Source organism: Saccoglossus kowalevskii, chromosome 7, assembly GCF_978046115.1.
Source record: "Saccoglossus kowalevskii chromosome 7, keSacKowa6.1, whole genome shotgun sequence".
NCBI classification, from domain to species: Eukaryota; Metazoa; Hemichordata; class Enteropneusta; family Harrimaniidae; genus Saccoglossus; species Saccoglossus kowalevskii.
The window spans coordinates 40,518,069-40,535,272 of NC_140647.1; the positions used below are offsets into that span (position 1 = coordinate 40,518,069).

Here is a 17,204-nt window from a genome sequence, read left to right on the forward strand (position 1 = left end):
TTACATTGTCATGCTTTATATACGCTAAATACATAGTTACATTGCCATGCTGTATATACGCAAAATACATAGTTATATTGTCATGCTTTATATACGCTAAATACATAGATATATTGTCATGCTTTTTATACGCTAAATACATAGTTACATTGTCATGCTTTATATACGCTAAATACATAGTTATATTGTCATGCTTTATATACGCTAAATACATTGTTACATTGTCATGCTTTATATACGCTAAATACATAGTTATATTGTCATGCTTTATATACTCTAAATACATAGTTACATTGTCATGCTTTATATACGCTAAATACATAGTTACATTGCCATGCTTGATATAAGCTAAATCCATAGTTTCATTGCCATGCTTTAGATACGCAAAATACATAGTTACATTACCATGCTTTAGATACGCTAAATACATTGTTACATTTCCATGCTTTATATACGCTAAATACATAGTTTCATTGCCATGCTTTAGATACGCTAAATACATAGTTACATTGCCATGCTTTAGATACGCTAAATACATAGTTTCATTGCCATGCTTTAGATACGCTAAATACATAGTTTCATTGTCATGCTTTATATACGCTGAATACATAGTTACATTGCCATGCTTTATATAAGCTAAATACATAGTTTCATTGCCATGCTTTATATACGCTAAATACATAGTTATATTGTCATGCTTTATATACGCTAAATACATAGTTATATTGCCATGCTTTATATACGCTAAATACATTGTTACATTGCCATGCTTTATATAAGCTAAATACATAGTTTCATTGCCATGCTTTAGATACGCTAAATACACAGTTTCATTGCCATGCTTTAGATACGCTAAATACATAGTTTCATTGCCATGCTTTAGATACGCTAAATACATAGTTACATTGTCATGCTTTAGATACGCTAAATACATTGTTACATTGCCATGCTTTATATTCTCTAAATACATAGTTACATTGTCTTGCTTTATATACGCTAAATACATAGTTACATTGTCATGCTTTATATACGCTAAATACATAGTTATATTGTAATGCTTTATATACGCTAAATACATAGTTACATTGCCATTGTCATGCTTTATATACGCTAAGTACATAGTTACATTGCCAAGCTTTACATAAGCTAAATACATTGTTACATTGCCATGCTTTAGATACGCTAAATGCATTGTTATATTGCCATGCTTTATATACGCTAAATACATAGTTACATTGCCATGCTTTATATACGCTAAATACATAGTTTCATTGTCATGCTTTATATACGCTAAATACATAGTTTCATTGTCATGCTTTATATACGCTAAATACATTGTTACATTGCCATGCTTTAGATACGCGAAATACATTGTTATATTGCCATGCTTTAGATACGCTAAATACATAGTTACATTGCCATGCTTTAGATACGCTAAATACATAGTTACATTGCCATGCTTTATATACGCTAAATACATAGTTTCATTGCCATGCTTTATGTACGCTAAATACATAGTTACATTGCCATGCTTTATATATGCTAAATACATAGTTTCATTGCCATGCTTTATATTCGCTAAATACATAGTTACATTGCCATGCTTTAGATACGCTAAATACATAGTTACATTGCCATGCTTTAGATACGCTAAATACATAGTTTCATTGCCATGCTTTAGATACGCTAAATACATAGTTTCATTGTCATGCTTTATATACGCTGAATACATAGTTACATTGCCATGCTTTATATACGCTGAATACATAATTATATTGTCATGCTTTATATACGCTAAATACATAGTTACATTGCCATGCTTTATATAAGCTAAATACATAGTTTCATTGCCATGCTTTATATACGCTAAATACATAGTTATATTGTCATGCTTTATATAGGCTAAATACATAGTTATATTGTCATGCTTTATATACGCTAAATACATAGTTATATTGTCATGCTTTATATACGCTAAATACATTGTTACATTGTCATGCTTTATATAGGCTAAATACATAGTTATATTGTCATGCTTTATATACTCTAAATACATAGTTACATTGTCATGCTTTATATACGCTAAATACATAGTTACATTGCCATGCTTGATATAAGCTAAATCCATAGTTTCATTGCCATGCTTTAGATACGCAAAATACATAGTTACATTACCATGCTTTAGATACGCTAAATACATTGTTACATTTCCATGCTTTATATACGCTAAATACATAGTTTCATTGCCATGCTTTAGATACGCTAAATACATAGTTACATTGCCATGCTTTAGATACGCTAAATACATAGTTTCATTGCCATGCTTTAGATACGCTAAATACATAGTTTCATTGTCATGCTTTATATACGCTGAATACATAGTTACATTGCCATGCTTTATATAAGCTAAATACATAGTTTCATTGCCATGCTTTATATACGCTAAATACATAGTTATATTGTCATGCTTTATATACGCTAAATACATAGTTATATTGCCATGCTTTATATACGCTAAATACATTGTTACATTGCCATGCTTTATATAAGCTAAATACATAGTTTCATTGCCATGCTTTAGATACGCTAAATACACAGTTTCATTGCCATGCTTTAGATACGCTAAATACATAGTTTCATTGCCATGCTTTAGATACGCTAAATACATAGTTACATTGTCATGCTTTAGATACGCTAAATACATTGTTACATTGCCATGCTTTATATTCTCTAAATACATAGTTACATTGTCTTGCTTTATATACGCTAAATACATAGTTACATTGTCATGCTTTATATACGCTAAATACATAGTTATATTGTAATGCTTTATATACGCTAAATACATAGTTACATTGCCATTGTCATGCTTTATATACGCTAAGTACATAGTTACATTGCCAAGCTTTACATAAGCTAAATACATTGTTACATTGCCATGCTTTAGATACGCTAAATGCATTGTTATATTGCCATGCTTTATATACGCTAAATACATAGTTACATTGCCATGCTTTATATACGCTAAATACATAGTTTCATTGTCATGCTTTATATACGCTAAATACATAGTTTCATTGTCATGCTTTATATACGCTAAATACATTGTTACATTGCCATGCTTTAGATACGCGAAATACATTGTTATATTGCCATGCTTTAGATACGCTAAATACATAGTTACATTGCCATGCTTTAGATACGCTAAATACATAGTTACATTGCCATGCTTTATATACGCTAAATACATAGTTTCATTGCCATGCTTTATGTACGCTAAATACATAGTTACATTGCCATGCTTTATATATGCTAAATACATAGTTTCATTGCCATGCTTTATATTCGCTAAATACATAGTTACATTGCCATGCTTTAGATACGCTAAATACATAGTTACATTGCCATGCTTTAGATACGCTAAATACATAGTTTCATTGCCATGCTTTAGATACGCTAAATACATAGTTTCATTGTCATGCTTTATATACGCTGAATACATAGTTACATTGCCATGCTTTATATACGCTGAATACATAATTATATTGTCATGCTTTATATACGCTAAATACATAGTTACATTGCCATGCTTTATATAAGCTAAATACATAGTTTCATTGCCATGCTTTATATACGCTAAATACATAGTTATATTGTCATGCTTTATATAGGCTAAATACATAGTTATATTGTCATGCTTTATATACGCTAAATACATAGTTATATTGTCATGCTTTATATACGCTAAATACATAGTTATATTGTCATGCTTTATATAGGCTAAATACATAGTTACATTTCCATGCTTTATATACGCTAAATACATAGTTATATTGTCATGCTTTATATACGCTAAATACATAGTTACATTGCCATGCTTTATATAAGCTAAATACATAGTTTCATTGCCATGCTTTATATACGCTAAATACATAGTTATATTGTCATGCTTTATATACGCTAAATACATTGTTATATTGTCATGCTTTATATACGCTAAATACATAGTTATATTGTCATGCTTTATATAGGCTAAATACATAGTTATATTGTCATGCTTTATATACGCTAAATACATAGTTATATTGTCATGCTTTATATACGCTAAATACATAGTTACATTGCCATGCTTTATATAAGCTAAATACATAGTTTCATTGCCATGCTTTATATACGCTAAATACATAGTTATATTGTCATGCTTTATATAGGCTAAATACATAGTTACATTGCCATGCTTTATATAAGATAAATACATAGTTTCATTGCCATGCTTTAGATACGCTAAATACATAGTTTCATTGCCATGCTTTAGATACGCTAAATACATAGTTTCATTGTCATGCTTTATATACGCTGAATACATAGTTACATTGCCATGCTTTATATACGCTAAATACATAGTTATATTGTCATGCTTTATATACGCTAAATATATTGTTATATTGTCATGCTTTATATACGCTAAATACATAGTTACATTGCCATGCTTTATATAAGCTAAATACATAGTTTCATTGCCATGCTTTAGATACGCTAAATACATTGTTACATTTCCATGCTTTATATACGCTAAATACATAGTTTCATTGCCATGCTTTAGATACGCTAAATACATAGTTACATTGTCATGCTTTAGATACGCTAAATACATTGTTACATTGCCATGCTTTATATTCTCTAAATACATAGTTACATTGTCTTGCTTTATATACGCTAAATACAAATGTACATAGTTACATTGTCATGCTTTATATACGCTATATACATAGTTATATTGTCATGCTTTATATACGCTAAATACATTGTTACATTTCCATGCTTTATATACGCTAAATACATAGTTTCATTGCCATGCTTTAGATACGCTAAATACATAGTTACATTGTCATGCTTTAGATACGCTAAATACATTGTTACATTGCCATGCTTTATATTCTCTAAATACATAGTTACATTGTCTTGCTTTATATACGCTAAATACAAATGTACATAGTTACATTGTCATGCTTTATATACGCTATATACATAGTTATATTGTCATGCTTTATATACGCTAAATACATTGTTACATTGCCATGCTTTATATACGCTAAATACATAGTTTCATTGCCATGCTTTATATACGCTAAATACATAGTTTCATTGCCATGCTTTATATACGCTAAATACATTGTTACATTGTCATGCTTGATATAAGCTAAATACATAGTTTCATTGCCATGCTTTAGATACGCAAAATACTTAGTTACATTACCATGCTTTCGATACGCTAAATACATTGTTACATTTCCATGCTTTATATACGCTAAATACATAGTTTCATTGCCATGCTTTAGATACGCTAAATACATAGTTACATTGTCATGCTTTAGATACGCTAAATACATTGTTACATTGCCATGCTTTATATTCTCTAAATACATAGTTACATTGTCATGCTTTATATACGCTAACTACATAGTTACATTGTCATGCTGTATATACGCTAAATACATAGTTATATTGTCATGCTTTATATACGCTAAATACATAGATATATTGTCATGCTTTATATACGCTAAATACATAGTTACATTGTCATGCTTTATATACGCTAAATACATAGTTATATTGTCATGCTTTATATACGCTAAATACATAGTTATATTGTCATGCGTTATATACGCTAAATACATAGTTATATTGTCATGCTTTATATACGCTAAATACATAGTTATATTGTCATGCTTTATATACGCTAAATACATAGTTATATTGTCATGCTTTATATACGCTAAATACATAGTTATATTGTCATGCTTTATATACGCTAAATACATAGTTACATAGTCACGCTGTATATACGCTAAATACATAGTTATATTGTCATGCTTTATATACGCTAAATACATAGATATATTGTCATGCTTTATATACGCTAAATACATAGTTACATTGTCATGCTTTATATACGCTAAATACATAGTTACATTGTCATGCTTTATATACGCTAAATACATAGTTACATTGTCATGCTTTAGATACGCTAAATACATTGTTACATTTCCATGCTTTATATACGCTAAATACATTGTTACATTGTCATGCTTTATATACGCTAAATACATAGTTATATTGTCAAGCTTTATATACGCTAAATACATAGTTACATTGTCATGCTTTATAAGCGCTAAATACATAGTTATATTGTCATGCTTTATATACGCTAAATACATTGTTACATTGTCATGCTTTATATACGCTAAATACATAGTTATATTGTCATGTTTTATATACGCTAAACACATAGTTACATTGCCATGATTTATATACGCTAAATACATAGTTATATTGTCATGCTTTATATACGCTAAATACATTGTTACATTGTCATGCTTTATATACACTAAATACATAGTTATATTGTCATGCTTTATATACGCTAAATACATAGTTATATTGTCATGCTTTATATACGCTAAATACATAGTTATATTGTCATGCGTTATATACGCTAAATACATAGTTATATTGTCATGCTTTATATACGCTAAATACATAGTTATATTGTCATGCTTTATATACGCTAAATACATAGTTATATTGCCATGCTTTATATACGCTAAATACATAGTTATATTTTCATGCTTTATATACGCTAAATACATAGTTATATTGTCATGCTTTATATACGCTAAATACATAGTTATATTGTCATGCTTTATATACGCTAAATACATTGTTACATTGCCATGCTTGATATAAGCTAAATACATAGTTTCATTGCCATGCTTTAGATACGCAAAATACATTGTTACATTTCCATGCTTTATATACGCTAAATACATAGTTATATTGTCATGCTTTATATACGCTAAATACATAGTTTCATTGCCATGCTTGATATAAGCTAAATACTTAGTTACATTACCATGCTTTAGATACGCTAAATACATAGTTATATTGCCATGCTTTATATACGCTAAATACATAGTTATATTGTCATGCTTTATATACGCTAAATACATAGTTTCATTGTCATGCTTTATATACGCTAAATACATAGTTATATTGTCATGCTTTATATACGCTAAATACATAGTTTCATTGCCATGCTTGATATAAGCTAAATACTTAGTTACATTACCATGCTTTAGATACGCTAAATACATTGTTACATTTCCATGCTTTATATACGCTAAATACATAGTTATATTTCCATGCTTTATATACGCTAAATACATAGTTATATTGCCATGCTTTATATACGCTAAATACATAGTTATATTGCCATGCTTTATATACGCTAAATACATTGTTACATTGTCATGCTTTATATACGCTAAATACATTGTTACATTTCCATGCTTTATATACGCTAAATACATAGTTTCATTGCCATGCTTTAGATACGCTAAATACATAGTTACATTGCCATGCTTTAGATACGCTAAATACATAGTTTCATTGCCATGCTTTAGATACGCTAAATACATAGTTTCATTGTCATGCTTTATATACGCTGAATACATAGTTACATTGCCATGCTTTATATAAGCTAAATACATAGTTTCATTGCCATGCTTTATATACGCTAAATACATAGTTATATTGTCATGCTTTATATACGCTAAATACATAGTTATATTGCCATGCTTTATATACGCTAAATACATTGTTACATTGCCATGCTTTATATAAGCTAAATACATAGTTTCATTGCCATGCTTTAGATACGCTAAATACACAGTTTCATTTCCATGCTTTAGATACGCTAAATACATAGTTTCATTGCCATGCTTTAGATACGCTAAATACATAGTTACATTGTCATGCTTTAGATACGCTAAATACATTGTTACATTGCCATGCTTTATATTCTCTAAATACATAGTTACATTGTCTTGCTTTATATACGCTAAATACATAGTTACATTGTCATGCTTTATATACGCTAAATACATAGTTACATTGCCATGCTTTAGATACGCTAAATACATAGTTTCATTGCCATGCTTTAGATACGCTAAATACGTAGTTTCATTGCCATGCTTTATATACGCTAAATACATTGTTACATTGCCATGCTTTAGATACGCTAAATACATTGTTACATTGCCATGCTTTAGATACGCTAAATACATAGTTTCATTGCCATGCTTTAGATACGCTAAATACATAGTTTCATTGCCATGCTTTAGATACGCTAAATACATTGTTACATTTCCATGATTTATATACGCTAAATACATAGTTTCATTGCCATGCTTTAGATACGCTAAATATATAGTTACATTGTCATGCTTTAGATACGCTAAATACATTGTTACATTGCCATGCTTTATATTCTCTAAATACATAGTTACATTGTCATGCTTTATATACGCTAAATACATAGTTACATTGTCATGCTTTATATACGCTAAATACATAGTTATATTGTCATGTTTTAGATACGCTAAATACATAGTTACATTGTCATTGCCATGCTTTATATACGCTAAATACATAGTTTCATTGTCATGCTTTATATACGCTAAATACATTGTTACATTGCCATGCTTTAGATACGCTAAATACATTGTTATATTGCCATGCTTTAGATACGCTAAATACATAGTTACATTGCCATGCTTTATATACGCTAAATACATAGTTTCATTGTCATGCTTTATATACGCTAAATACATTGTTACATTGCCATGCTTTAGATACGCTAAATGCATTGTTATATTGCCATGCTTTATATACGCTAAATACATAGTTACATTGCCATGCTTTATATACGCTAAATACATAGTTTCATTGTCATGCTTTATATACGCTAAATACATAGTTTCATTGTCATGCTTTAGATACGCTAAATGCATTGTTATATTGCCATGCTTTATATACGCTAAATACATAGTTACATTGCCATGCTTTATATACGCTAAATACATAGTTTCATTGTCATGCTTTATATACGCTAAATACATAGTTATATTGCCATGCTTTATATACGCTAAATACATAGTTATATTTTCATGCTTTATATACGCTAAATACATAGTTATATTGTCATGCTTTATATACGCTAAATACATAGTTATATTGTCATGCTTTATATACGCTAAATACATTGTTACATTGCCATGCTTGATATAAGCTAAATACATAGTTTCATTGCCATGCTTTAGATACGCAAAATACATTGTTACATTTCCATGCTTTATATACGCTAAATACATAGTTATATTGTCATGCTTTATATACGCTAAATACATAGTTTCATTGCCATGCTTGATATAAGCTAAATACTTAGTTACATTACCATGCTTTAGATACGCTAAATACATAGTTATATTGCCATGCTTTATATACGCTAAATACATAGTTATATTGTCATGCTTTATATACGCTAAATACATAGTTTCATTGTCATGCTTTATATACGCTAAATACATAGTTATATTGTCATGCTTTATATACGCTAAATACATAGTTTCATTGCCATGCTTGATATAAGCTAAATACTTAGTTACATTACCATGCTTTAGATACGCTAAATACATTGTTACATTTCCATGCTTTATATACGCTAAATACATAGTTATATTTCCATGCTTTATATACGCTAAATACATAGTTATATTGCCATGCTTTATATACGCTAAATACATAGTTATATTGCCATGCTTTATATACGCTAAATACATTGTTACATTGTCATGCTTTATATACGCTAAATACATTGTTACATTTCCATGCTTTATATACGCTAAATACATAGTTTCATTGCCATGCTTTAGATACGCTAAATACATAGTTACATTGCCATGCTTTAGATACGCTAAATACATAGTTTCATTGCCATGCTTTAGATACGCTAAATACATAGTTTCATTGTCATGCTTTATATACGCTGAATACATAGTTACATTGCCATGCTTTATATAAGCTAAATACATAGTTTCATTGCCATGCTTTATATACGCTAAATACATAGTTATATTGTCATGCTTTATATACGCTAAATACATAGTTATATTGCCATGCTTTATATACGCTAAATACATTGTTACATTGCCATGCTTTATATAAGCTAAATACATAGTTTCATTGCCATGCTTTAGATACGCTAAATACACAGTTTCATTTCCATGCTTTAGATACGCTAAATACATAGTTTCATTGCCATGCTTTAGATACGCTAAATACATAGTTACATTGTCATGCTTTAGATACGCTAAATACATTGTTACATTGCCATGCTTTATATTCTCTAAATACATAGTTACATTGTCTTGCTTTATATACGCTAAATACATAGTTACATTGTCATGCTTTATATACGCTAAATACATAGTTACATTGCCATGCTTTAGATACGCTAAATACATAGTTTCATTGCCATGCTTTAGATACGCTAAATACGTAGTTTCATTGCCATGCTTTATATACGCTAAATACATTGTTACATTGCCATGCTTTAGATACGCTAAATACATTGTTACATTGCCATGCTTTAGATACGCTAAATACATAGTTTCATTGCCATGCTTTAGATACGCTAAATACATAGTTTCATTGCCATGCTTTAGATACGCTAAATACATTGTTACATTTCCATGATTTATATACGCTAAATACATAGTTTCATTGCCATGCTTTAGATACGCTAAATATATAGTTACATTGTCATGCTTTAGATACGCTAAATACATTGTTACATTGCCATGCTTTATATTCTCTAAATACATAGTTACATTGTCATGCTTTATATACGCTAAATACATAGTTACATTGTCATGCTTTATATACGCTAAATACATAGTTATATTGTCATGTTTTAGATACGCTAAATACATAGTTACATTGTCATTGCCATGCTTTATATACGCTAAATACATAGTTTCATTGTCATGCTTTATATACGCTAAATACATTGTTACATTGCCATGCTTTAGATACGCTAAATACATTGTTATATTGCCATGCTTTAGATACGCTAAATACATAGTTACATTGCCATGCTTTATATACGCTAAATACATAGTTTCATTGTCATGCTTTATATACGCTAAATACATTGTTACATTGCCATGCTTTAGATACGCTAAATGCATTGTTATATTGCCATGCTTTATATACGCTAAATACATAGTTACATTGCCATGCTTTATATACGCTAAATACATAGTTTCATTGTCATGCTTTATATACGCTAAATACATAGTTTCATTGTCATGCTTTAGATACGCTAAATGCATTGTTATATTGCCATGCTTTATATACGCTAAATACATAGTTACATTGCCATGCTTTATATACGCTAAATACATAGTTTCATTGTCATGCTTTATATACGCTAAATACATAGTTTCATTGTCATGCTTTATATACGCTAAATACATTGTTACATTGCCATGCTTTAGATACGCGAAATACATTGTTATATTGCCATGCTTTAGATACGCTAAATACATAGTTACATTGCCATGCTTTAGATACGCTAAATACATATTTACATTGCCATGCTTTATATACGCTAAATACATAGTTTCATTGCCATGCTTTATGTACGCTAAATACATAGTTACATTGCCATGCTTTATATATGCTAAATACATAGTTTCATTGCCATGCTTTATATTCGCTAAATACATAGTTACATTGCCATGCTTTAGATACGCTAAATACATAGTTACATTGCCATGCTTTAGATACGCTAAATACATAGTTTCATTGCCATGCTTTAGATACGCTAAATACATAGTTTCATTGTCATGCTTTATATACGCTGAATACATAGTTACATTGCCATGCTTTATATACGCTGAATACATAGTTATATTGTCATGCTTTATATACGCTAAATACATAGTTACATTGCCATGCTTTATATAAGCTAAATACATAGTTTCATTGCCATGCTTTATATACGCTAAATACATAGTTATATTGTCATGCTTTATATAGGCTAAATACATAGTTATATTGTCATGCTTTATATACGCTAAATACATAGTTATATTGTCATGCTTTATATACGCTAAATACATAGTTACATTGCCATGCTTTATATAAGCTAAATACATAGTTTCATTGCCATGCTTTAGATACGCTAAATACATAGTTTCATTGTCATGCTTTATATACGCTGAATACATAGTTACATTGCCATGCTTTATATACGCTAAATACATAGTTATATTGTCATGCTTTATATACGCTAAATATATTGTTATATTGTCATGCTTTATATACGCTAAATACATAGTTACATTGCCATGCTTTATATAAGCTAAATACATAGTTTCATTGCCATGCTTTAGATACGCTAAATACATAGTTACATTGCCATGCTTTAGATACGCTAAATACATTGTTACATTTCCATGCTTTATATACGCTAAATACATAGTTTCATTGCCATGCTTTAGATACGCTAAATACATAGTTACATTGTCATGCTTTAGATACGCTAAATACATTGTTACATTGTCATGCTTTATATACACTAAATACATAGTTATATTGTCATGCTTTATATACGCTAAATACATAGTTACATTGTCATGCTTTATATACGCTATATACATAGTTATATTGTCATGCTTTATATACGCTAAATACATTGTTACATTGCCATGCTTTATATACGCTAAATACATAGTTTCATTGCCATGCTTTAGATACGCTAAATACATAGTTTCATTGCCATGCTTTATTTACGCTAAATACATTATTTTATTGCAATGAAACAAGTGTTTACTGTGAAAGATTCGATTTAGGTATTTAATTTTCAGCTGAAACAGTGTTCATTTTCTTTACATAGATTTGTTTACGCTATGTAAAAATAAAATAAAATAAAAAATACAAAGTTTTCACACACTATTGTTCTTTGTTTACAATACTCCCCTTCCCTGAAGCACGTACCATTATCATGACGTCACCAAACGAGACAAGGTTTGTGAACGGTCCAGGGTCATGGTAAGGTTCCTTCAGTAGTATTGGCGGAGGATGTAACCACGTTACTGAAAATGGCCTGACGTCTACAACATTTGCTCTGGAATTAGAAGAATTAAACTTGTATTTTGAAGAAATATATGCAATTAATATAAAAGATCATATTTACGAAAAACGAAAGAACGAACAAACGAATGAATTGTTGTTTATGTTTTTTTGCATATACTTAGGCGGTCTTGCGCATTCGTTTCTGAAGCCCTTTAACTGAAACAGGATGAAAAACTCCTTAGCTGCCTTATAAACCTCCGTCTGAGCCGGTGTGGGTGCCATGGAACCCCAACCGTCAAAGATGTCATGATCATTCCCTATCAAAATAATAACAAGATTATTATTATTATTAATTTGTTGTACTTTTGTGTAAATGGGAATATCTAAATAAAAACAAAACAAAAACAACAACAATATTTCAAAACGAATATGTAATTGATCTGATGACTTCGCAATACATGGCCGAATCGTGGCTTTGGAAAATACAGTATATAAAATGATCAGTGTGTTTTATTAAGCCTTGAAGAGAATATAATATGATTGTATAACATCACCATCATGTGTGTTTCGGCGAAATTCATTTCATCGTTGCATGTTCCATTTTATTGGTGTCACAATTCTGTGCAATCGATGTCACCAATCCGTGTGTTATTGTGCAAGTGATGAAACTATACAATTGATTTTCTTGCTAAATAGGAAATTAAACACACGCTATAAGATTGTTACCATGCTAGTAGGATTTCATTATCAAAGAATTTTTATTTTAGATACAGATAGAATTCTTAATATATTAATACACGCGTAGCAAAACCACTACAACCCTCGCAGTGTATTTAGAAGAACGATGCCTTTGTGTTATCCGCAGAAACTTACACATTGCGAGAGTTGGGACCCTTGCCATCATACTCGCCAATTCCGGTTGTCGCCATCTCCTCACATACAGTTCAAAATATTTTCTTCTTGCCTCGTCTCTCAAACCGACGATGTCATCGTCATCAATCTTTTTCAATTTTCTATCCTGAAATTATTATGCAAAATGCGGTAATTAAGTCAACAATATATGATACTATGCAAGAGAAATACGGCGCAATATACAAAATGTCACGCCAAACCACGCAACACTTGCCAGATCGCTTTAAACGCACGAGCTTATTTGGTCTATTCGCCAAAAACTGTATTTAGCGTATACAAACGGTGATATTGATCACTGTGTCAACGGTAAGATAGATCACTGTGTCAAGGATAAGATAGATCATATGTCAAGGGTGCGATGGATCACTGTGTCAAGAATGAAATAGATCAAGGGTGTCAAGGGTGAGATAGATCACTATGTCATGGGTGAGATAGATCACTGTGTCAAGGGTGCGATGGATCACTGTGTCAAGAATGAAATAGATCAAGGGTGCCAAGGGTGAGATAGATCACTATGTCATGGGTGAGATAGATCACTGTGTCAAAGGTGAGATAGATCACTGTGTCAAGGGTGAGATAGATCACTGTGTCAAGGGTGAGATAGATCACTGTGTCAAGGGTGAGATAGATCATTGTGCCAAGGGTAAGATAGATCACTGTGTCAAAGGTGAGATAGATCACTGTGTCAAGGGTGAGATAGATTACTGTGTCAAGGGTGAGATAGATCATTGTGTCAAGGGTGAGATAGATCATTGTGCCAAGGGTTAGATAGATTACTGTGTCAAAGATGAGATAGATCACTGTGTCAAAGGGTGAGATAGATTACTGTGTCGAAGGTGAGATAGATCATTGTGTCAAGGGTGAGATAGATCACTGTGTCAAGGGTGAGATAGATCATTGTGTCAAGGGTGAGATAGATCACTGTGTCAAAGGTGAGATAGATCACTGTGTCAAGGGTGAGATAGATTACTGTGTCAAGGGTGAGATAGATCATTGTGTCAAGGGTGAGATAGATTACTGTGTCAAAGATGAGATAGATCACTGTGTCAAAGGTGAGATAGATCACTGTGTCAAAGGTGAGATAGATCACTGTGTCAAAGGTGAGATAGATCACTCTGTCAAGGGTGAGATAGATCACTGTGTCGAATGTGAGATAAATCACTGTGTCAAGGGTGAGATAGATTACTGTGTCACGGGTGAGATAGATCACTATGTCACGGGTGAGATAGATCACTGTGTCACGGGTGAGATAGATCACTGTGTCAAGGGTGAAATAGATTACTGTGTCAAGGGTGAGATAGATCACTGTGTCAAGGGTGAGATAGATCACTGTGTCAAGGGTGAGATAGATTACTGTGTCAAGGGTGAGATAGATCACTGTGTCAAGGGTGAGATAGATTACTGTGTCACGGGTGAGATAGATCACTGTGTCAAGGGTGAGATAGATTACTGTGTCAAAGATGAGATAGATCACTGTGTCAAGGGTGAGATAGATTACTGTGTCACGGGTGAGATAGATCACTGTGTCAAGGGTGAGATAGATTACTGTATCAAGGGTGAGATAGATCACTGTGTCAAGGGTGAGATAGATCACTGTGTCAAGGGTGAGATAGATCACTGTGTCAAGGGTGAGATAGATCACTGTGTCACGGGTGAGATAGATCACTGTGTCAAGGATGAGATAGATCGCTGTGTCAAGGGTGAGATAGATCACTGGGTGATAAGTGGGGCAGACCCGGGGACAGACGTCTGTCGAAAACTGAAATAAGTTAGTGTGTGCATTTTTTCTCTTATGACAATAGCGAGGTGCGTAGAGGTTAGGTCTCTTGTGTAACACAGCACAACACAATAAATATACAACAGAATTATATGCTTACTTTTAGTGTTTCTTTAATGACTGAATCCGCATGTATGTTGTCACCTCCCATCACCAGTAAATGGAATGGACTCTCCATATGTTCGTTTCTCATATGTGCCCACATGACATGGGAATTCTCATACTTGTTCATTTCATCCTGTGATTCCATTCCGGTACACGTAGCGAATGCAATGCGGGGATGAGAATTGAACGCTGGAATATAGCACTTGTATGAACGATGGTCCGGTAATGTGTACTGACACATATAGTCCTGATAACAATAGACAAACAAACATACAATACAATGTACTTTTACACAGTTTCTAGGGTGTATATGCAGATTCATGGGCTTTTGCCGAAATACATTTTTTTTTCATGTTTTACGGATTTGCAAGAGCCTGATTCTAGTTCGAATTGTAAGTCCGGTTCAACAGGAGGAATATTTTTTTTGTGATTGCAATATTTAGCATATACAGATCACCTTATAAGCATATTCTGACAGTATAAGACAAATAAATCTACAACGAGATAATACAAATTTAAAATTAAAATCTGGATCAGAGAAAGTACCAAATCTATGGTCCTAGTTTTAAATGGATAGACATTTTTTGCGAGAAATTTGACTAACATGCTGTAGACTATGAAATAAATTTCTAACAGTAAAAGTAACAGTAGTATTCCTTATCCTGGCATAAAAAGTCTTAAACAAAAAAAATATTTGGTATGAAAGAAAGCCCCCTTTCCTACATCCATGCACTTATTTACTAATGCCCGGGCACATAGCCTGGTTCAGTGTAATGATTACTACTAGGAAGAGTAAGTGGGTTACCATTTGAGAGAGGGAAAACATTAAAAGCAAGTCTATATCCTCACGTCAATAACTCTGAATTGAAGTAATGATTTCTTTATTTAAAGTGTATTATTTATATTAAAATACATATATTTATTAGTCGACTACAACCAGAGACCTCGCACCAGACCGTAGAAAATTATATCAAAAATAAAGTAAATAATTAAAATGAAAATTTGACAAGTATACATATATTTTGATAAATTATTGGGTGCTACTATGTGGGCAGCTGGAGTCTTAATGAGGAAATACTATCCTGCCAAATCAAAGCAATAATGGATGTCCGCATTGTATCATATACATGTCGTGGCATCAAGTCATCTATGAACGCCGTCAAAAGTCTGTGTGAAACTCACGATATTGTCATGTTGTAGGAACACTGGCCTTGTCGCTCCGAGTTAACGATACTTTCAAATATTCACGTAAAATTCAATGCATCGGGTATTTCATCGATGCTTGATGACCGTGGTGTTAGATTAGCTAGACCATATAGAGGAGTTGCTATTATTTGAAGAAAATCGGTCATGGATAGTTTGAATGTAAGTGTCAAACATTGTGACTAAACTAGGATTATTTTCTTAACTTGCATTATGTGTATAGAAG

At 31.4% G+C, this 17,204-nt stretch overlaps 1 protein-coding gene across 1 annotated transcript in view; it reads right to left on the reverse strand.

The window, feature by feature from the left end:
- Positions 1 to 17,204, reverse strand: part of LOC100370572 (uncharacterized) — a 59,983-nt gene that overhangs the window by 25,118 nt on the left and 17,661 nt on the right. The window contains exons 6-9 of the mRNA XM_085501939.1: positions 15,771 to 16,022; positions 13,855 to 13,999; positions 13,160 to 13,298; positions 12,904 to 13,033 (exon numbers count right to left, since the gene is read on the reverse strand). Coding sequence (XP_085358065.1) covers positions 12,904 to 13,033; positions 13,160 to 13,298; positions 13,855 to 13,999; positions 15,771 to 16,022 — 666 coding nt within the window. The remainder of the gene's footprint in view (positions 1 to 12,903; positions 13,034 to 13,159; positions 13,299 to 13,854; positions 14,000 to 15,770; positions 16,023 to 17,204) is intronic.